The 24,470-nt window shown below is 41.1% G+C and overlaps 1 protein-coding gene across 6 annotated transcripts in view; it reads right to left on the bottom strand.

The window, feature by feature from the left end:
* cfap74 (cilia and flagella associated protein 74) overlaps window positions 1-24,470 on the bottom strand; it is a 248,984-nt gene that overhangs the window by 151,880 nt on the left and 72,634 nt on the right. For all 6 annotated transcript variants that reach the window (XR_010969608.1, XR_010969607.1, XR_010969606.1 and 3 more), the window contains exons 11-14: window positions 18,745-18,964; window positions 16,505-16,663; window positions 5,031-5,201; window positions 262-380 (exon numbers count right to left, since the gene is read on the bottom strand). Coding sequence is in view for 1 of the 6 variants with exons in the window: in XM_068016858.1 (XP_067872959.1) it covers window positions 262-380; window positions 5,031-5,201; window positions 16,505-16,663; window positions 18,745-18,964 (669 nt within the window). In the remaining 5 variants the exon portion in view is untranslated. The remainder of the gene's footprint in view (window positions 1-261; window positions 381-5,030; window positions 5,202-16,504; window positions 16,664-18,744; window positions 18,965-24,470) is intronic.

Raw genomic sequence — 24,470 nt, 5'->3', positions numbered from 1 at the left:
AATTCACTCATAACTTTGTAGCTTGTGAATTACCAGAATGTATCACACAGCTCCCTGCCATTTATGCTCTATTTATATCATTGATTGAAGAAAATGCAGTCAAAATAAAAGCATATGTCCCTTTGTTTGTCAAAAGTAATTGCAATAGGTGACAAAAATACATTTCTATTACAATTTTATCACTATTTAACCTAATTGTTTAATTTCAAATGCCTGTTTAATGGTGATAAAACATTCTCCTAGTTTCCACACAATACTTACTCAACCTCAATGGAATCTTTCAAGCATTCACTGATGTCAATCAGCCTGCAGAAAGTGATACCATATGAAGCATTTATCAGCGTCGCCTTTTTCTTGTATGTTTTTCCAACATCAAAGTTCTAAAAACACAACATGATTGTTACCATTTGACATCAATTCATTTGTGCAGTGAGTTGTAACAGAACAAGGTGATGATGTTCAAGATGCAATGCACTGTCAGAACATTTGTAGGATAGGCAAAGGAAAAATCAGGCAAAATAAAAAAAAACTACAAATGCTGGAAATCTGAACTAAAAACAGAAAATGCTGGAAATACATCACAGGTCGGCCTGCATCTGTAAAGTGTGAAGACAGGTTAATTTAGAATTTAGAATTTAGAACATTACAGCGCAGTACAGGCCCTTCGGCCCTCGATGTTGCGCCGCCCTGTGAAACCATCTGACCTACACTATTCCATTTTCATCCATGTGTCTATCCAATGTCCACTTAAATGCCCTTAAAGTTGGCGAATCTACTACTGCTGCAGGCAGGGCGGTCCACGCCCCTACTACTCTCTGAGTAAAGAAACTACCTCTGACATCTGTCCTATATCTATCACCCCTCAACTTAAATCTATGTCCCCTCGTGTTTGCCATCACCATCCGAGGAAAAAGACGCTCACTATCCACCCTATCTAACCCTCTGATTATCTTATATGTCTCTATTAAGTCACCTCTCCTCCTCCTTCTCTCCAACGAAAACAACCTCAAGTCCCTCAGCCTTTCCTCGTAAGACCTTCCCTCCATACCAGGCAACATCCTAGTAAATCTCCTCTGCACCCTTTCCATAGCTTCCACATCCTTCCTATAATGCGGTGACCAGAACTGCACGCAATACTCCAGGTGCGGTCTCACCAGAGTTTTGTACAGCTGCAGCATGACATCGTGGCTCCGAAACTCGACCCCCCTACTAATAAAAGCTAACACACCATATGCCTTCTTAACAGCCCTATTAACCTGGTTAGCAACCTTCAGGGATTTATGCACCTGGACACCAAGATCTCTCTGTTCATCTACAGTACCAAGAATCCTCCCATTAGCCCAGTACTCTGCATTCCTGTTACTCCTTCCAAAGTGAATCACCTCACACTTTTCCGCATTAAACTCCATTTGCCATCTCTCAGCCCAGCTCTGCAGCCTATCTATGTCTCTCTGTACCCGACAACATCCTTCGGCACTATCCACAACTCCACCGACCTTAGTGTCATCTGCAAATTTACTAACCCACCCTTCTACACCCTCTTCCAGGTCATTTATAAAAATGACAAACAGCAGTGGCCCCAAAACAGATCCTTGCGGTACACCACTAGTAACTAAACTCCAGGATGAACATTTGCCATCAACTACCACCCTCTGTCTTCTTTCAGCTAGCCAATTTCTGATCCAAAGCTCTAAATCACCTTCAACCCCATACTTGCGTATTTTCTGCAATAGCCTACCGTGGGGAACCTTATCAAACGCCTTACTGAAATCCATATACACCACATCCACTGCTTTACCCTCATCCACCTGTTTGGTCACCTTCTCGAAAAACTCAATAAGGTTTGTGAGGCACGACCTACCCGTCACAAAACCGTGCTGACTATCTCTAATGTACTTATTCTTTTCAAGATGATTATAAATCCTGTCTCTTATAAACTTTTCCAACATTTTACCCACAACCGAAGTAAGGCTCACAGGTCTATAATTACCAGGGCTGTCTCTACTCCCCTTCTTGAACAAGGGGACAACATTTGCAATCCTCCAGTCTTCTGGCACTATTCCTGTCGACAATGACGACATAAAGATCAAGGACAAAGGCTCTGCAATCTCCTCCCTAGCTTCCCAGAGAATCCTAGGATAAATCCCATCTGGCCCAGGGGACTTATCTATTTTCACACTTTCCAAAATTGCTAACACCTCCTCCTTGTGAACCTCAATCCCATCTAGCCTCGTAGCCTGAATCTCAGTATTCTCAACAACATTTTCTTTCTCTACTGTAAATACTGACGCAAAATATTCATTTAACACTTCCCCTATCTCCTCTGATTCCACACACAACTTCCCACTACTATCCTTGATTGGCCCTAATCTAACTCTAGTCATTCTTTTATTCCTGATATACCTATAGAAAGCCTTAGGGTTTTCCCTGATCCGATCCACCAATGACTTCTCGTGTCCTCTCCTTGCTCTTCTTAGCTCTCCCTTTAGATCCTTCCTGGCTAGCTTGTAGCTCTCAAGCGCCCGAACTGAGCCTTCACGTCTCATCCTAACAAAAGCCTTCTTCTTCCTCTTGACAAGCGCTTCAACTTCTTTAGTAAACCACGGCTCCCTCGCACGACAACTTCCTCCCTGCCTCACAGGTACATACTTATCAAGGACATGCAGTAACTGCTCCTTGAATAAGCTCCACATTTCGATTGTTCCCATCCCCTGCAGTTTCCTTCCCCATCCTACGCATCCTAAATCTTGCCTAATCGCATCATAATTTCCTTTCCCCCAGTTATAATTCTTGCCCTGCGGTATATACCTGTCCCTGCCCATCGCTAAGGTAAACCTAACCGAATTGTGATCACTATCACCAAAGTGCTCACCTACATCTAAATCTAACACCTGGCCGGGTTCATTTCCCAGTACCAAATCCAATGTGGCATCGCCCCTGGTTGGCCTGTCTACATACTGTGTCAGAAAACCCTCCTGCACACACTGGACAAAAACTGACCCATCTAAAGTACTCGAACTATAGTACTTCCAGTCGATATTTGGAAAGTTAAAGTCCCCCATAACAACTACCCTGTTACTCTCACCCCTGTCGAGAATCATCTTCGCTATCCTTTCCTCTACATCTCTGGAACTATTCGGAGGTCTATAAAAGACTCCCAACAGGGTAACCTCACCTCTCCTGTTTCTAACCTCAGCCCATACTACCTCAGTAGCCGAGTCCTCAAACGTCCTTTCTGTCGCTGTAATACTCTTCTGGATATAATTCCTTCATCAGAAATGAAAAAAAAACTAATGGAATCTCTTAGTAGGATCGAACAGAACAAGAGGGAGCAAGAAAAGAAACAGGTAGAATAGTCTAATATCTTTATATAGGCTTGTCCTGAGACCAATTAGATGTTCCTTCTGAGGCTAATTAGAGATTAATTGCTTTTGGTAAGGAAGTTTGCAGATATACAGATGTTTGTAAATTTCTGGTTGTAAATAATTGTCTTCCATTTTTCTGATGCTCAAGTATGAAATGTGAAGTGTGGTGGATGTGTGCAAAAGACCAAGAAAGCAGCATATAAATGAAAATTATTGAAGAGTTAGAACAGATATCAGATGAAACCTACTCAAAGAGTTAGAAACGTTTAGAATAGTCAAATTGGAATAGTCAAATTGGGGTTATCCTATTGTACTGCAGGGATAAAATTTGATAGGCTGAATATGCTTTTCGGATCTGTGAGTTTTATATATTCCTGATTGGGCCCTTCTGGCGATAACATTTTCACAGCTCCAACAGCTCAGGTACTATGATGTTTTGTGCAGCTGTTATTTTTTGAGGCATTCATTGATAGAGCATTAACTTTTTTAATTGGGAGCCTAATTCACGTACTCACGAGTCTGTAGAGAAAACCATTCTTTTAATCTAAAATATTTGCCCAGTTCATTAATTTTATACTAATGTTCTTTAGCTCTGCACTCAAATTCCAAGTTAAGTAACCTGTCTGCATTGACATTATGAGAATGAGATGCAAAGGAAAAGGCTGTGAAATTCGCTGAACCAGTCAAATTACCAGAAAGAAACAGGAATGCCTGAGAAGTGAAATTAGAAAAGGGAAAATCAGCAGGAGGACACAGACAGGAACAAGATTACCAGCAGTGAGGAGGCATAAACAAAATTAGCAGGGAGTCAAGAGAAGGCAGCCAACACAAACAAGCAAGAAAACCAAAATGAACAGGAGTGGGGAAAGAAGGATAACATTCACTGAGTGGATGTTGAGTTAAACTCAAAACAATATTTTTTTAAATTTCCTACTAGTTGTTATCTATCTCCCTTGGATTACTATAATGCTAAACTCACTGAAATGTTATTCATTTTTAGACACTAAAATACATCTTTATCATAACAGACTTCCTGAAAAAAAGGCTCAACATTAAAATGATTTATCTACTATGCCATTGTGCAGCCCTGCACAGAACTGTGTTGATCTTGGCAAGTAATGCAAGGTCAGCTCATTGACATAATTTTCTGGCATTGACTTACGATGCGGCAAATATACCAGGCCTCAGTGTTGAGCACCAGCAGTCAGTAAAGGGCTGCGCGATTCTTTACTGTGGGGGAAGAGTACTGGGGGGGGGGGGGGGGGGAGGGGGGACATTGAGAGAGAGGATCAGGAGTGCCAGGAGATTAGGATTTTATTGCAAAACATTAAATTTCAGGATAGGATGAAGGGAAGAATATACCATATATTTGCCCAAGGCTCAAATCGGTGAATATCAATGGATATATAATGGAATTGCCCCACCTTTGTGATTTTAAAGCAAATAAAGGAGGTGCTACTTAGTTTATGAAGCTGCTTCCTTACCATCAAATAATGCATTCAGCTTTTGAACAAAGGAGTCACACCCACAGTTTGCTATATTAAGAACCTGTTCTTCTCTTCAGTGTATGTGTAGGAAGCTAGTGAAGAATAATTTTACTTTCAACATTGGCTCAACAGATTTTAAAGAATGTACAACTGTTCAAATTGATTTTATCACACCAACCTGGAAGCGAATAATATCTGGCTTGCTGTAGAAAGGGCAGCCTTTGAATTCCCGACCAGCTGCTACTTGTTTTTGGATGATCCCACTTCTTTGCTTTTCTAACTGTCGAGCCAAAATCTCTTGTTCCATTTTACTAGTACCCGCAACTAAATGTTTGTTGATGGTTTCATCCTGAACAATGATATAGAAAATAAATTCAACATATGGTAACAAACTCTTTAAAAAGAATTAAGCCTATATATAGCACACACCCTAGCCTTCTTATCCATTGACATAGTTTTTATAATTTCCTACCTTTAAAGCCAGCATCAGCTGACACAAATATCTTTTCCCCCCAAAAATCAAAAGAACCACAATATAAGTACTGGTAGGAGTGGGTAGGAGTTGCAGAATGTTGTTGCTTTTTGGAAAGATGTTTTGAAAATATAGATAACTGATTCAATTATGAAACACCATTCCCATACATTGATTTGAACATATTTATTAAATTGATCAAGTAACCAAACTAGTAGACTTCCAGTGTACCCTGAACGTATTAATTTTTTTATTAAATGGTATGTCAGTTTCCATGTTGAATTAATATCATGTCACAAATTAATGTTATTAATGATCTAAATGATTTACTTGCACAAACTGAATTGTTTGGGTAAATGACATCAGCATGTCACTGCGATAAATCAAAACTAGCTTCAGCATCACATGCTGTAGTTAGCAAAATATTTTTCACTTAACTACAGCAACATAAACATCGACTAGTATTTATACAGTGCCTTTAATGCAGTAAAATGTCTTACGGCACTTTCATAGGAGCATTATCAAACAAAATTTGACACTGAGCCACACAAGGAGATATTAGGCAGATGATTTTAATTTAATTTTAAATTAAATCCCAAACAATAAAAAAACAATTACAACAGAAATGAGGATGAATTGGAACATGTACAGTATGGAAGGTCATTTATTGATTCTGATTTCATTGTGGTTAATTTTTTCAATTTAATACGACTAATGCTGCTTTCACCCTCAAAAGGTATGAATTCTACCCAATGGAAGTAGTGTATTACTGTAACCAGTTTATCCCACGTCAAATGTTGACTTGGCATCCTTCCATTTAGGAAAGATGATGGACATGCAGCTAACAATCCATTTGGTTGGGGTTTTTTCCATCTTTGTTAATGGCTGTGAAGGCCAATTCTTGACAGGCAGGTTCTGCCACAAGTGCCACACATGAAGCTGCCAAGTGACGCTGTGAGTTGTTGTTTTCGGCGTTGGCATCTGTTGTCAAGTTGCTGTAGCCAGTGGTTGTTGTGGTAGTGCACACCAGTTCACAGATTGTGTCGCTATTTCCCTCTTTAGTGACTCCCAGGTGCAATAGTTAACTTTTAGGGCCTTCTATTGACTATTCTAACGACTATATTCTAACGACTATTGACATGCTGTTGTTCTCCCTTCGTCAGATACAGGAGAAATGCCGTGAACAACAGATGCCCCTCTACATTGCTTTCATTGATCTCACCAAAGCCTTTGACCTCGTCAGCAGACGTGGTCTCTTCAGACTACTAGAAAAGATCGGATGTCCACCAAAGCTACTAAGTATCATCACCTCATTCCATGACAATATGAAAGGCACAATTCAACATGGTGGCTCCTCATCAGAGCCCTTTCCTATCCTGAGTGGTGTGAAACAGGGCTGTGTTCTCGCACCCACACTTTTTGGGATTTTCTTCTCCCTGCTGCTTTCACATGCGTTCAAATCCTCTGAAGAAGGAATTTTCCTCCACACAAGATCAGGGGGCAGGTTGTTCAACCTTGCCCGTCTAAGAGCGAAGTCCAAAGTACGGAAAGTCCTCATCAGAGAACTCCTCTTTGCTGACGATGCTGCTTTAACATCTCACACTGAAGAATGCCTGCAGAGTCTCATCGACAGGTTTGCGTCTGCCTGCAATGAATTTGGCCTAACCATCAGCCTCAAGAAAACGAACATCATGGGGCAGGATGTCAGAAATGCTCCATCCATCAATATTGGCGACCACGCTCTGGAAGTGGTTCAAGAGTTCACCTACCTAGGCTCAACTATCACCAGTAACCTGTCTCTAGATGCAGAAATCAACAAGCGCATGGGTAAGGCTTCCACTGCTATGTCCAGACTGGCCAAGAGAGTGTGGGAAAATGGCGCACTGACACAGAACACAAAAGTCCGAGTGTATCAGGCCTGTGTCCTCAGTACCTTGCTCTACGGCAGCGAGGCCTGGACAACGTATGCCAGCCAAGAGCGACGTCTCAATTCATTCCATCTTCGCTGCCTTCGGAGAATACTTGGCATCAGGTGGCAGGACTATATCTCCAACACAGAAGTCCTTGAAGCGGCCAACACCCCCAGCTTATACACACTACTGAGTCAGCGGCGCTTGAGATGGCTTGGCCATGTGAGCCGCATGGAAGATGGCAGGATCCCCAAAGACACATTGTACAGCGAGCTCGCCACTGGTATCAGACCCACCGGCCGTCCATGTCTCCGTTATAAAGACGTCTGCAAACGCGACATGAAATCGTGTGACATTGATCACAAGTCGTGGGAGTCAGTTGCCAGCATTCGCCAGAGCTGGCGGGCAGCCATAAAGACAGGGCTAAATTGTGGCGAGTCGAAGAGACTTAGTAGTTGGCAGGAAAAAAGACAGAGGCGCAAGGGGAGAGCCAACTGTGCAACAGCCCCAACAAACAAATTTCTCTGCAGCACCTGTGGAAGAGCCTGTCACTCCAGAATTGGCCTTTATAGCCACTCCAGGCGCTGCTTCACAAACCACTGACCACCTCCAGGCGCGTATCCATTGTCTCTCGAGATAAGGAGGCCCAAAAGAAAGGGCCTTCACGTCACGCTCGCAAGCATCCTTGCAGCAGAGCTTCGGACGCCCCACTGGTCGTCTGGCCCAGCTACCTCACCATACAGAAGGTCTTTGGGTATGCGACCGTCTTCCATCTTGCCGACGTGTCCGATCCACCGAAGCCACCACTGTCTGATTAGTACCAACACATTTGGGAGCTCTGCCTTTGAGTAGACTCCCGCATTTGCAATTTTGTCCTGCCAGAATATACTCACCGTGCGATGCAGACAGCAAAGATGGAAATTATTGAGCTTCTTGTCAAATGTAGCATGGGTGATTGTGTAACATTTGCTTTTACTGTATTCAACCAACAGTACATGACAAGTAACAAATACAGAACACTGGTCAACTGGAAAAATAGAATTTCACTGCCTCCCTTCTACCCCATCAAGTTGTATTAGTACGTTAGGACACAGCACCAGCTAATATGATAATTCATGTGACAGTTCTGCGTACTCTACCACAATCACAGATAGTTTAGATTGGGCAAGCAGAGCCTCAAGCTGTCTTTTACAAAGGTACTATTTAAAGGAAAAGCCATTTGTTTAAATCTTCTGTCAAAACTATTTCACCGTTCCACTCAGAAAAAGATTTACAGTGCTTATTTCAGAATCTTGAGTAGCAAGTTAAAAAAATACAGAAAACCAGATTCTCAGATAGAACTTCCCGGATTGAGTGGATTTCAAATTATAGCTACTTTTCGGGTGAATTGTTCAGAAAAATGTTTGCAGAGATAACAGGCACAACTATGGATAAACCTCATGAAGCTGTTGATTATTGATTAGGCCTAATTTAACAAAATCACCATGGTTACTTAAGCAACATAAATTTTATTCTTAATATAAAATTGATGAGCTGCTCGGCAGCTATTAGTTTAGAACAAAAATTATTCTATCAAACCAAAATGTAATTAGCCCTGAATTTGCTCAGATCTTGCCCGATGTTGTACTCCAGCATTGACCCTGAGAGGTCAGTAGGAGAATATTTTATTTACGTGGGGCAAACAGATGTAAGCATCTCTGGTGCCGACCTGGCCCATAGCCACAGAAACTTCCATCATTCTCTTGCCTTAAGGGGTGGTGGTGGTGGGGTTGCTCTCGCCTCCATCGTGACCCTGTCAACTCTACATGCTTGGGGACAAATTGTAAGAAGAAACTTTCTTCTTTAACTCTTCAAGAATGCAGGCCACTTGCCTGGCCAGGCCTGCACTGGTGGAGTACCCATGGATTCTTGTAGAAGTTGGTATATTCCATTCGCTCGGTGAAACACAAATGGCTCGTTGCAACTGAGGAGCAGCAGCAGGAGTCCTTGGCTCAGGAAGTCTCGCTCCTGGCACTACCTCTATCCCCATGGTTTCATGCATCTTATAGGGGACAGACAGAAGTTCTTTATATGGCAGCAAGGAAACTCCAAAAATGGCAGAGACCAGAAAAAGCCCTGTAGAATTACATTTATTTCAGACATGATGAGTTGCTCATTTAGAAAATATAGTAGCATCTGGTAGTATATGAAGATTTATTGTAAATGTCAATTGATAGCAGAATCTTCATATTAATGCATTCTAGAAACGTTTACATCAAAATAAGACAGATGCTTAGTTGTTAATGAGTTCAAAATAGAACTATCAAACATTACTCATTTATTGCTTTCAAGCTTAGGTGTTCTGCTTTTTTTTAAATAACAAGAAATTAAAAAAAAAAATATTAAAATGAATAGGCTCTTGACTATTTTGACTTAAAGGCCCTCATGAGCAGTGTTTGCAATTAAATCAGTCAGTCTCAATCAATAAATACCTTCTGGATAGTGAAAGTTGTAAACTTCTTCATATTAATAAGATAAATAATGTACAAGATGAAATTTCACCTGTTTCATAATAAAGTGAAAAATTTTGTAAAATATGTAGTCTCCTCCCTCAACACTTGCACCACAAAACTCGTCAACAGTGGTTTCAACTGCCCATGCCCCTATCTAACATTTTTGCCCACCTATCCTCAATAAATCTTACCTTTCACACAAGATGCCCCAACCACAATGGTAGCTACTCCTTCAATCTTGCCATCTCATGCACCCTGTCCACCTTTGAGATCTTAAGCACCGAAGAGGGTATTTCTTACCACATTCTCTTTTTCCTTATTATCCATCTCCCCCTGAATTTCTCTAACCCCACTACCCTTAATCTGTGTCCTTGGATGAAGATCTGCCCCAACTCCTTCACAAATTAAGTCTCAAACATTCAATTTCATTGCCTCTGGATTCCGACCTATTATAACACCACCGCCAGTGCTGATCTTGTCTCTCCTTTCAACAGCTTTGTTTCCCCAAATCCCACTCCTGCCAAACAGTTCTCAGACTTGTCTGAGGGATACAAATTGAGTGCATTTGGTGCACAATATGGCCTTGTCATTCATTGCCATATCTAGCTTTACAACATTAAACTCTACAATGCCTCCCTCATCAAAGCCAAATCCTTCTATTATTCCAGGATTATCCTGAAAGGCAATGACAACCCATGGCTTCTTTTCTCCATGCCAAACAAAATCCTCAAATCTCTTTTTCTCACCCTCTCCACCCCACTGCCAACACAAAGAGCTCATGGATTTCTTTGACTCTTACTGAGATTATTGGTGCAGTTACCTCTGCCACCACCTCCCGCTCCTTTCCCCTTGTTCCCGACCACCTTCCAGCCCCATCCTCATGTATTGTCTGGTCACTTTGTAATGGCTTTCCCATCTTCCTCAACCCTTTTTCTTTTGATTTCCATCCCATCCAATTATTTGTCCTTACTTTAAAGTCTATCCCCTGCCCTTGCTCACCCTATCCTCACAAACTCCTTCACCCTTATGTGCCCAGTGCCTCCCCCCAACAGTCTGCTTCTCAGATCCTGCCATTTGCACTACCATTGATAGCAGAATCTTTAGCTACATTGGCCATACTCTCTGGAATTGCCTCCCTAAATCCTTCCACTTCCCGCGCTGCCTTTAAAATTTCTCTTTCTGACCAAGCTTTCAGTCACTGCTTCTAATTCTATCAACATCTGTTTCTTTTTGGCCCTGTAAAGTTCCTTGGGACATTTCTCTGTGGTAAAAATGCTATTAAAATTCAACTTCTTGTCACAGTTTAACTATTTGAATATTTTCTTAGGCACATGACTGATGTCAAATGGATAATACGACTGAGAACTAAGCTGAATATAGAAGGTTCAGAGGGGAATTGAAAAAACAAATAAGAGAAGCAAAGAGAGAGTTTGAGAAGAGATTGGCATTGTCACAGAACTGTATTTATTTTCTCCTGTTTAAAACAGTGTGTCTTTAAGACTCTGTTAAAAAAAGTGTCCCTTTAAGACAGAAAAGTGTTAGATTTCTGAGAACAGTGTGCCACAGCTGAATTTGTTACCTAGGCAACAGCAGGAGAGTGAGGAGGTCACGTGGCATAATGTTTCAATTTAACTGTGTGTAAAAACCAGCTAAAACCAGTTTTGAGAGACACCAGCAAAGTGTGCTTACTGAAGGAAAGAGCTGTCTATTTCTCTCAGCAGAAATTCTACAATGAGCTACAAGCTATGTTAATTGCCTGAGGAAAAAAAACTTTGAAGAGACCATTTGTATCGCTGGAGATAGCAAAATTCCTTTTCTTTACTTCCAATCTAAAAGTCTTTGCTTCAAGATTGTCTCTCTCTTCACTGATTGCGTTTGCTGGAATTCGTAGTAAAGTTTCAACTGAGAGACTGCTGATTTTTTAAAAATTCAAGTAGACCTATTGCTGTGCTCATCATTGAAAGAACGGTGTGAAGCCTGCTGCAGCCGAATGTCTATTTACTAAGAGACTGTTTCATTAAATCCGCGTGGAGACTTCGACTGGCATTTGATTATTTTTACACTAGGACACCTCACCCATCAGGAACGCAACCCACAAAGACTAACAATCCAGTTATTTATTTATTCTTAAGAAACAGCTAATTTTTAAAAACATCATTCTTTTTAAAAACCGGTTACCCGTTGATTTTTGAGTGTATGTGTGTGAATGGGGGAGTTAGGTTAAAATAAGTTATAAGGTCTTTAGACATAGGTTTATCTTAATAGTATTTAAGATTTAGTTTATTGTTGTCTAAAGATACCTGATTTGGTCTGTTTTATTCTGGGGGTTACTAGAGTGTTTAATTCGGCTGTTTTCCGGTTGGATAAGAAAACTTTAATAATATGCTGCGACCTGTGGATTGATGGGACTGAATTGATAGTGCATTGCTTCTGCCTCGGTCGTAACAGCATATGATTAGTAAAAGGGTTGTAAAAGGAGGACTGGGGCCAATTAGGAACCAAAAAAGGGATTCACACATGGAGGCAAGGGGCATGGCTCAAGTACCAAATGAGTACGTTGAATCTGTCTTTATGAAGGAAGATGATGCTGTCAAAGTTATAGCGAATGAGGAAGTAGTTGAGACACTGGATGGGATAAAAACTGATAAAGAGGCGGTATTAGGTATGCTGGTGGTACTTAAAGTTGATAAGTCACCAAGATGCATCCATGGTTACTGAGGGAAGTAAGGGTGGAAATTGTAGAGGCACTGGTCATAATCTTCCAATCCTCCTTCGATACAGGGGTGATGTCAGAGGACTGGGAATTGCAAAAAGGGTGTAAGGATAAGCCCAACAACTCCAGACCAGTCAGTTTAATCGCAATGGTGGGAAAGCTTTTAGAAACTATAATTTGGGACAAAATTAACAGTCACTAGAAAGCCAGCACAGATTTGTTAAGGGAAAATTGTGTTTAACTAACTTGCTTGAGTTTTTTGACGAGATAACAGAGAGGGTTGATGAGGGTAATGCAGTTGATGTGGTGTACATGGACTTCAAAAAAGTATTTGATGAAATGACACACAACAGTCTTGTCAGCAAAGATAGAACCCATTGAATAAAAGGGATAGCAGCAGCATGGATACGAAATAGGCTGAGTAACAGGCAACCGAGAGTAGTGGTGAACGGCTGTTTTTCTGACTGGAGGAAGTTATATCGTGGGGTTCTTCAGGGGTTGGTATTAAGATCCCTGCTTTTCTTGATATAAAATAATGAAGTAGACTTGGGTGTGCAGGGCACAATTTTAAAATGTGCGGATGACACAAAACCTGGAAGTATTGTGAACTATGAGGAGGATAGTTATAGACTTCAAAAGGGCATAGACAAGTTGGTAGAATGGGTGGACAAGGTGGCACATGAAATTTAATGCAGAGAAGTGTGAGGTGATTCATTTTGGTACAAACAAATGAGAGGCAATAAAAATTATTGGGGTATAATTCTAAAGGAGCAGAGGGACCTGGGGTATATGTGCACAAATCATTGAAGGTGGCAGGGCAGGTTGAGAAAGCCATTAATAAAGTGTATGGGATCCTAGGCTTTATAAATAGAAGTATAGAGTACAAAAGCAAGGCAGTTATGATAAACTTGTATAAAACACTGGTTTGGGCTCAACTGGAGTATTGTGTCCAGTTCTGGGCATGACATTTCAGGAAGGATGTGAAGGCATTAGAGAGGATGCAGAAAAGATTTACGAGAATAGTTCCAGGGACGAGGACCTTCAGTTACATGGATTGGTTGGAGAAGCTGGGGCTGTTCTCCTTGGAGAAGAGAAGATTAAGAGGATATTAGATAGAGGTGTTCAAAATCATGAGTGGTCCAGACAGAGTAGATAGGGAGAAACTTCCCAGTATGGAAGGATTGAAAACCAGAGGACACCGATTTAAGGTGACTGGAGAAAAAAGGCAACGGCAATATGAGGAAAAACTTTTTTACACAGCGAGTGGTTTGGATCTGGAACGCACTGCCCGAGAGTGTGGTGGAGGCCGATTCAATCGAGGCCTTCAAACGAGAATTGAATAATTATATGAAGAGAAACAATTTGCAGGGCTATGGGGGAAAGGCAGGGGAGTGGGACTAAGTGACTTGCTCTTGCAGAGAGCCAGCACAGACACAACAGGCTGAATGGCCTCCTTCTGTGCTGTTACTATTCTATGATTTGGAGCTTTCCTTGGATGGTACAGTGAAAACACATGAATCTTTCAGAACATTAGGAATTTAATTTTAACTTTCAATATAGATTTCTTTTCTGAACATTAGTAAGAAATTACATTCACACTCCACAGAGCATTCAATTATCAACACAAGTCGAACAGTCAATATCCTATTAATAGCAGTTATCGATATTGAACACATTCCTGTCTCCCAAATTTCACATTACCTTCAAGATTAGTACAGCTCATGACATGAAATTCCCAGAATGACAGGCATATTCAGGAGGATTTTTTTCTATTGCCTAATATTCATGAATCTGTTCAAGCTAAGTTTAAAACTAGTGGTTCATTATATCTCAAATCAGTCTTCATGCTGGGGCCCAAGGTCTCCCTAGGGGGCCCTGACCATCCAGCTCACAAAGAAACTACCTTTTTTTTTTGAAAAGGACACCTAACTTTATGGACCTTTCTACTCCAGTGCCTGTTCCTGACAGGCTTAACCTGGTGGGGAAGCCATAAGGACTTCCTTACAAAGGCCTGGGGTTAGGATTGCAGTGGGGGCCAGAACTACATGTTTAAAGAAGGGCCCCAATAGCTTCGGGTGGGTGTCAATTAGTGCCTGCAATATAAAACTGCAATCAACAGGATGTTGGCAGGAGGTTAAGTCTCCTGCTCCATTTTAACTTCCCCCACCACTCCACCCCGCAGGCTTTCCATCAGGTGAGGGGTTAACATTTCTCATATTATCTTTTTCTATTTGAAAAGATCAGAAGTTCACAGTATTTCTAATAATCAAGAGCATTCAATTTATTTCTTCAAATCTTTTTCTTTAGGAAATACTGTTCAAAATGTGTTTTTTTGCATAAAATCCAGTGTATAACCTGCACCTTCTACATACTTAGAATCATAGAATCGTTGCAGCACAGAAAGAGGCCATTTGGCCCATTGTGTACCTGCCAGCTCTCTGCAAGAGCAACTTAGCTAATGTCCTTTCCCTGTAGCCTTGCAATTTTTTCTCTTCAGGTGCTTATCCAATTCCTTATGGAAAGCCACATTGTATCTGCCTCCATCACACTCTCAGGCAGTGCATTCCAGATCATAACCACTCGTTCCTTAAAAATTTCTTCCTCATGTCGCCGTTGGTCCTTTTGCCAAACAACTTAAATTGGTTCCCTCAGGTTCTTGGCCCTTCTGCGAATAGGCACAGTTCCTCAATTTACTCTGTCCAAGCCCCTCAAAATTTTGAACACCTCTATCAAATCTCCTCTCAACCTTTTCTACTGTAAGGAGAACAACCCAGCTTCTCCAATCTTTCTACGTAACTGCAGTCCCTCATTGCTGGAACCAGTCTCATAAATCTTTTCTGCACCTTCTCTAAAGCCTTCACATCCTTCCTAAAGTGTGGTGCCCAGAATTGGACATAATACTCCAGTTGAGGCCAAACCAGTGTTTTATAAAGGTTTATCATAAATTCCTTGCTTTTGTACTCTTTGCCTCTATTTATAAAGCCCAGGATTCTGTATGCTTTCTTAATGGCTTTCTCAACCTATCCTACTGCCTTGAATGATTTGTGCACATATACCCCCAGGTCTCACTGTTCCTGCATCCTCTTTAGAATTGTACCCTTTATTTTATATTGCCTCTCCTTGTTCTTCCTACCAAAATGTATTAATTTACACTTCTCTGCACTTACCACTGAAATTTGTTTCTTTCAATTATAATGGTCATTAGAAAAAATATTATTCGTTTGGTCGTACAGAACTTGAGTATTGCCGTATGTCCCAAAAACTGGCGGGTTGTATCAAATAGCATGTCCCTTCCGCTGTTCGCAACAGGAAAGGTACAGGCCATACCCAACCAGCCAGAGCTTACAAAACTCAAAACACAGTGTCCAACATTAGATGTGATTGGGCAACATTTGCTAAATAATCCTGCTAAGAATTACACTGAGAACCAATTTAAGATGGTCAGTCGGGCTCGCAGTGTGGCGCATTTGTGCATACTGGAAGCTACATATACTAATACACAGGGCCCTGTTCCTTGCAGACAGAAAGAATATGTACATACATTGCGCTTGTTTTAGCTAAACAAAATAAGTGACAGCCATTCACTGGTTCATCCCTCAGGGCAATGCCTTGACCTATCAGAGTCAAGCTGCCTGGTTTAAATTTCAAACAAAGCTTGGTAGTTAATTGTCAGTCACCATAAACTGGTGCATTCTCCATGGCAACGCCTCTACCAATCAAAGTCCACTTGCAATCATTCAGCACTCTCTTCTCATACAGTATAAATTTGTTGCTTCCCTTACATTGGTATTCTTGCGAAATGTCCTGATGAGTGCAAGCCAAAAAGCTTCAACAAAATGTCTCTATTTTCAGCAATACAAAAATATTATTGTGACTTATAATTCAAAATTTACCATATTATGCTTAGTTAGAATCGCTATGTAAAAGATACCAAAGTAGATTGTTTACAAAAGTGGATTTAGTTAATATATGTACTTTCTCTAGCCTCCCTCTGTGCTTTGCTCCTTGGTTGCAAGACTCCAATGCATCGTCACTAATCATCACCAGACTTATTCTCCTTTATACCTTGCTGTGTTTAGTTTGGTTATCCCAAAGCCCTGAAAATTCAGGCTGATTAAGACTTTCTTCATCCTCAGCGTCACTGACGTCCTGTTTGAAATGATGTTGGGTCTGTTTTGTGACAGTTTCTTCATCTGATGTTTGTGATAGGGATCGCCATTCTTGCTGCAGGGGAAAGAAGCAAATCTATCAGAATCTATGCATATAATAATTGCGTGTGTGTCTATAGGGATTGATCTTTCTGACTGGTTTAATATCAGTGTCAAGATTCGGAATTCTGGGCTATTTTTTCATAAATAGAACTCAGAACTGAGGAGTGATAAAATATTTTTTGAGCAGAAGCTTGCCTAATATTGGTTGGCTGCTCCAGCCAGCCTGATGCTGAGTTGTCAATCCATGGAGGAACGGATAGCAGAGTGAACCTAAGTTCTTGTTCTAAGTAAAAATCCTCCCTGCGCTAGTGAATGTGCTCTTTATTTGTGTAACCGTACCCAAGCAGGAGTTGAATTTATTGTCCCAAATTACTTTCATTATACGCAATGTTTTACCTGCTGTGGAATAAAGCATTTTATTAATTGTGGCAAACAACGTTAACTAAATACATTTTGGAGAGGTTAAAAGGTACACACGTAACAAACTAGATCACAATGGAGTTTCATTGTTATACTTCCAGGTCCTGCTGCTACACTACGGGGCAGTGGTAGTCAACTTGCATTAGAAAGTGGGCAATCAAACTGCTTAAAAGATCAACTATTCCCATTGAACTGCTGCTAATACCAGCAGCAGAACTGACTTCATAACAATCAGCTCACATCCCCAATATCTAATTGAGTCTATGGGGTAGTTTTTTTGGGCCTGGTCATCAAATTGAAAATCTATTCCTATGTATCTGATGTAAAAAAACAGCCAATGATATACTGGGAAAGAAAAAAATAAATTCCCCTTTCTGGTTTGTTAACAATCAAGTATGGGGGAAAATAAATCAAATCTCTGAGATTCCACGATAGCAAAATGCACTACAGGGACCCAACAAACAGAAAAATATAGGTATGTCCTTATTTCCAAAGCTGAGCTACTGGTGCTTTCCAAGCAGCCATTATGCTTTCCTAATCCTATCGTCACCAGCGCTGCCTCATGGTAACCTGCTGCTCTTTGCTAACGCCTTGTTATTCTGCACTCCTGCTTTATTGGGGAGCTTGGCTCCCGCCCCTTGTTCATTCTCTGCCAAGCCTCGGGCACACATCCTCTGTTTATTCTCAAAGTTCCATTACTTGTTCCACAAGCAACTCCACAGGAGTTGTAGTGGTGAGTTGAAAATGTTTCCATTTGAATAGATCACAGCACTAACTGAACAGCATGATGTGAAAAACTGGTTTATTGCATTGGCAGCCTCAGAATTATTGACAGAAAATGTACACTACACTTTTTAATTCCATTTATAGCCCCCAGCAAGTTACTATTTCAATTTACTTTGAAAGGATTTTCTGCATAGCCACTACCTCTTAATTAGAAAAGCTGATGACAATGACACCCTGCAATGTCACTCAATACACACAGAACAGTTTTACAATGACATATATATTCAATATAAAAGTGTTACTCAACAGCTCCAGAAGACAAATTATCTGTAACATTATATCTATGTATATTATTAAAAACTTTACATTTGGTGAGTACTCCATGGCCATTGACCTTAATTCATTAGTCATAATTTTGAGTCACATTTTTTATATCAACACTCAACACTGAAAATCCTTGCTCAATATGTTCTGCAGGATGTTACAATTCTTTCATCAGTCAGATGGCATGTGCAATTTTACAAATCTGCTGCTAAATAGAATTGTAATAAACATGTAGTATGATTAGATTAGAGATACAGCACTGAAACAGGCCCTTCGGCCCACCGAGTCTGTGCCGACCATCAACCACCCATTTATACTAATCCTACACTAATCCCATATTCCTACCAAACATCCCCACCTGTCCCTATATTTCCCTACCACCTACCTATACTAGTGACAATTTATAATGGCCAATTTACCTACCAACCTGCAAGTCTTTTGGCTTGTGGGAGGAAACCGGAGCACCCGGAGAAAACCCACGCAGACACAGGGAGAACTTGCAAACTCCACACAGGCAGTACCCAGAATCGAACCCGGGTCCCTGGAGCTGTGAGGCTGCAGTGCTAACCACTGCGCCGCACTGATCAAGTGCATTAATTTTGCCAGATGAGTTACTTCACTTACTTCATTGGTATTTATAATTTTCTCATCTTCAGAGGTCTTGTCTAAGTATTGCAGCAGTTTTTTTCTTGGTTTCCACATCTCTGAAGTTTTATCATGGCTCTTCAGAGTTTCGGGGAATAGTGCAGGATTGACCCTTTTCTTCTTTTCCATATTGAATTCTTCCCTAAGGATCTTAGACATAATTTCCACCTTCAATGTTTTCTGCTCTTCTGCAAATGCCCTTTCAAAGATAAATATATGACAAAATTCCAGTAGTTATAATAAATTAATAGGGATTCAGCCCAACAGGTTTATCTCGATGTTTATGCTCCACAGGAGCCTCATTTGGCCTTACCTCAACTCAACCTGTCAACATATCCTTCTATTCCTTTCTTCTACAATACTTATCTAACTGCCCCTTAAATGTATTTACGCTGTTCATCTCAACTACTCCATTTGGTAGCAAGTTCAAATTCTAACCATTCTGAAACCACAGATAGATAATAGCTCTCTATAGTCCAAATACAGATTATTTCAATGAATTACATTTTTGTAAAAAATGAATTACATACTTATCAATAGACATTATATAGTTTTTATCTATAGATTACATTTGCACACTGAATTAAACATTAAACATAACAAAATATTGAAATTTTGAGGAGTTTGTACGTATGTTAGATATCACAGGACCAATTTATATCTTGATACCGCTCCATGTTTCTGTATAAACGGAGCAGAAGCCACATGATTGTTTTTTTTAAATCACTAACTTACTACTGAGGTTCCACCCATCCCAATTTACAGGTGGAGCTTGATTTAGACAGCCAGCTCCCCTGCCAGAAAGAAATAGTGGCCTCCTTAATAATATTTAAATAGGGGGATCAAATGAGGAGATTGGACCCCAATGCAATTTTGGTGTCAATCAGGGTTTTAAGAACTGCAACCTTGGCAGATTTAAAATGCCCTGGCCAATCAGGATCCTTTTTGGGCCCTTCCACTTGTGCGGGTAGGCCATTAAAATTAGTAGATGAGTTCAGTCACACCCTCCCATGTGCACTCTCATCCATTCTCTAAGTAGACCAGGCCCTAATTGCACAATCCTGGAATTAGGGCTATGGTATGCTAGTGCATTTTTAAAATTACAGATGAGATAATTTTAACAGTTAAACAAAGTTCTCTCTCCCAGTCTATTTATCTGCAATTCCTCACACTGTCTGTAAAGTTCACCATTCTTCTCCCCCATCACTTTTGAATGGTGAGATTTCGAATAAGAAAGAAACCTAGTCAAAACCTCAGCAAGATTGCTTCATTTCACAAGTAATGTGATCACTGTAACATTGCTGTGCACATTTGGACTACAAAGTTCACATCCACTAGAATGGGCTCAGACCAATTGAAATATTCCCTTTACAGTCAAGAGGGGGATAACTTCTAAACCAAACCAAAACGGAGGTAAAAATACAGACTCTAATGGAACTGAAAAAGACAAATGAAGGAAGTACTGACGTGTATCACAAAATGTCTTGTACTACTGAATTTTAAACAGCGCTAAATTCCTGTGTATCCCACATGAAACAGCATGAAACAAATATCATTATACCAAGACTCAGTGTTACAATCTGGGCTCATTATTTAGATTTGTGTATGCTATTAATACTCCAGCCTCTCAGTTGATGAACTTTATGGGTACATTTTTAGTACATTCACAGAGCTTGTAAGTATGCCAAACAGTGTTCATATGTCAGACCCTGTGTGTCCATATGTGCAAGTATTTCAAAAGCAGTCAGAACATAGTTGTTGAAACTGGTAGCCTGGGATGGGTTGGAGTGTGAGTCTGCCTATAGTTGATATTGCCATATATTTGAATTGGTGTCAACATGAAACCTACCGAGATAGTTCTAATTAAAATCACCACATGTAATGTAGTTAATTTATAAAACAGAAACCACTTTTCACCAGTATAAGGAGGATACAAATCTTATCAGTTTACATGTAAAATTCTATTCTTTGCAAGAATAAGGTTTAAAATCCGATATCAACAAAACACTGCAGGTATTCACAAGTAAAACCAGAAATTTAGGTCAAACACTGGTGGTCAACAAACAACAAAGAACAATACAGCACAGGAACAGGCCATTCGGCCCTCCAAGCCTGCGCCGAACTTGATGCCTGCCTAAACTAAAACCTTCTGCACTTCCGGGGAGTGTATCCCTCTATTCCCATCCTATTCATGTATTTGTCAAAATACCTCTTAAACGTCGCTATCGTACCTGCTTCCACCACCTCCCCTGGCAGCAAGTTCCAGGCACTCACCACCCTCTGTGTCAGAAGAACTTGCCGCGCATATCCCCTCTAAACTTTGCCCCTCGCACCTTAAACCTATGTCCCCTAGTAACTGACTCTTCCACCCTGGGAAAAAGCTTCTGACTAACCACTCTGTCCATGCCGCTCATAACTTTGTAAACCTCTATCATGTCGCCCCTCCACCTCCGTCGTTCAAGTGAAAACAATCCGAGTTTATCCAACCTCTCCTCATAGCTAATGCCCTCCAGACCAGGCAACTTCCCGGTAAACCTCCTCTGTACCCTCTCCAAAGCCTCCACGTCCTTCTGGTAGTGTGGTGACCAGAATTGCATACAATATTCTAAGTGTGGCCTAACTAAAGTGCTGTACAGCTGCAGCATGACTTGCCTATTTTTATACTCTATGCCCCGCCCGATGAAGGCAAGCATGCCGTATGCCTTCCTTGCACCTGCGTTGCCATTTTCAGTGACCTGTGGACCTGTATGCCCAGATCTCTCTGCCTGTCAATACTCCTAAGGGTTCTGCCATTTACTGTATACATCCCACCTGTATTAGATCTTCCAAAATGCATTACCTCACATTTGTCCGGATTAAAGTCCATCTGCCATTTCTCCGCCCAAGTCTCCAACCGATCTATATCCTGCTGTATCCTCTGACAATCCTCATCACTTTCCGCAACTCCACCAACCTTTGTGTCGTCCGCAAACTTACTAATCAGACCAGCTACATTTTCCTCCAAATCATTTATATATACTACAAAGAGCAAAGGTCCCAGCACTGATCCCTGCGGAACACCACTAGTCACATCCCTCCATTCAGAAAAGCACCCTTCCACTGCTACCTTCTGTCTTCTATGACTGAGCCAGTTCTGTATCCATCTTGCCAGCTCACCTCTGATCCCGTGTGACTTCACCTTTTGTACCAGTCTGCCATCAGGGACCTTGTCAAAGGCTTTACTGAAGTCCAGATAGACAACATCCACTGCCCTTCCTTCATCAATCATCTTCATCACTTCCTCAAAGAACTCAATCAAGTTAGTGAGACACGACCTCCCCTTCACAAAACCATGCTGCCTCTCGCTAATAAGTTAATTTGTTTCCAAATGAGAGTAAATCATGTCCCGAAGAATCCTCTCTAATAATTTCCCTACCACTGACGTAAGGCTCACCAGCCTATAATTTCCTGGATTATCCTTGCTACCCTTCTTAAACAAAGGAACAACATTGGCTATTCTCCAGTCCTCTGGGACCTCACCTGTAACCAATGAGGATACAAAGGTCTTTGTCAAGGCCCCAGCAATTTCTTCCCTTGCCTCCCTCAGTATTCTGGCATAGATCACATCAGGCCCTGGGGACTTATCTACCTAAATGCTTTGCAAGACGTCCAACACCTCCTCCTTTTTGATAACGACATGACCCAGACTATCTACACTCCCTTCCATAGACTCATCATCCACCAAGTCCTTCTCTTTGGTGAATACTGATGCAAAGAACTCATTTAGTACCTCGCCCATTTCCTCTGGCTCCACACATAGATTCCCTGCTCTGTCCTTGAGTGGGCCAACCCTTTCCCTAGTTACCCTCTTGCTCTTTATATACGTATAAAAAGCCTTGGGATTCTCCTTAATCCTGTTTGCCAATGACTTTTCATGACCCCTTTTAGCCTTCCTGACTCCTTGCTTAAGTTCCTTCCTACTTTCTTTATATTCCTCAAGAGCTTCGTCTGTTCCCAGCCTTCCAGCTCTTACAAATGCTTCCTTTTTTTTTTGACGAGGCTCACAATATCCCTCATTTTCCAAGGCTCCCGAAACTTGCCAAGCTTATCCTTCTTCCTCACAAGAACATGCCGGTCCTGGATTCTAATCAACTGACGTTTGAAATACTCCCACATGTCAGATGTTGATTTACCCTCAAACAGCCGTCCCCAATCTAAATTCTTCAGTTCCTGCCTAATATTGTTATAATTAGCCTTCCCCCAGTTTAGCACCTTCACCCAAGGACTACTCTTATCCTTATCCACAAGTACCCTAAAACATACGGAATTATGGTCACTGTTCCCGAAATGCTCTCCTACTGAGACTTCAACCACTTGGCCGGGCTCATTCCCCAATACCAGGTCCAGTACGGCCCCTTCCCTAGTTGGACTATCTACATATTGTTTCAAAAAGCTCTCCTGGATGCTCCTTACAAATTTTGCCCCATCCAAGCCCCTAGCACTAAGTGAGTCCCAATCAATATAGGGGAACTTAAAATCACCCACCACTACAACCCTGTTACCTTTACATCTTTCCAAAATCTGTCTACATATCTGCTCCTCTATCTCCCGCTGGCTGTTGGGAGGCCTTTAGTAAACCCCCAACATCGTGACTGCACCCTTCCTATTCCTGAGCGAAAGTCGAAAGTATCAAAGTGGCCTTTTACCAAGTCATTGGCGGATGGTACTGTAGCTTACTCTAGGGATTACACTCTCCTGTTTGTGGCCTGGTCACACTGTACATTCTAGATTCTCCAGTCTTTCTCATCACTCATGAGTTCCTGTCTCCCACTACTGTCTCTGCACAGAGTTGGTAGCAAGTAGAACAGACAGAGCACATTAAAACAAATTTCCTCCTCTCTGAGGAGTTGCAGTGACTGATCTCTTATAGGCCACTGATTTTTATTTTCACATTTTTTGGGATGGAGAGTGCGAAAGAAGGTAGTCCTATATATGAGTCAACTTATACCAGCTGCGTAATAGTAAGACCACTAGTCCCAGCCAGAGTGGAAATGGTCAGGTAAACACCACCGCCCCACTTCCCCCACTCACCCACCCCCATCGTCAATTTTAACCGGAGATCACTGCTCTAAGTAACTGGGATTGATTTTTATGGATATAATTTTATGCAATTATCCTTCACTCACTGCATTTTGCTGGAGAAATCACCCTGCTTTTACTGGGAGAGGTTGCAGAAGTTTTGTTCAGAAGTTCTGTTTTCTGTAGTCCGTAGAGATTCTTATATAGATTCTGTCGACTGTTGGCTGTAGTGCGTTGTTTAAACAGACTCAGTTTGCTGAGTAAATAGACTTTGTTAGCAATAAAAGGCACTTTTTTTTTAAATGAGTCTTGCCCCAAGTCCCTCCCTGCCTCCAACTCATTGGCTGGTACAGTGATGTTAATAGGAACTCTGATAAATAAGTAAATACATAAATGGATTCAAATCTTTGAATATATGTATATATGTGTGTGTGTGTTTTCTACATCATTTATCTATTTGTGTTTTTACTGTAAAATTATAAGTTGTTAATCTCTCATATATGTAAAGTAGGAAAGGGAACATTCAGTTTCATAAAATCATAGAATGTTTACAGCACAGGAGACCAGTCAGCCTGTCGTGTCCGTGCCGGCTCTCTGCAAGAACAACTCATTTAGTCCTACTTCCCTGCCTTTTCCCCATAACCGTG

This window comes from Heterodontus francisci, chromosome 37 (genome assembly GCF_036365525.1).
Source record: "Heterodontus francisci isolate sHetFra1 chromosome 37, sHetFra1.hap1, whole genome shotgun sequence".
Classification (NCBI taxonomy): Eukaryota; Metazoa; Chordata; class Chondrichthyes; order Heterodontiformes; family Heterodontidae; genus Heterodontus; species Heterodontus francisci.
Note: the sequence above shows the minus strand (reverse complement) of the source record. Positions and strands in the feature narration are given on the sequence as shown.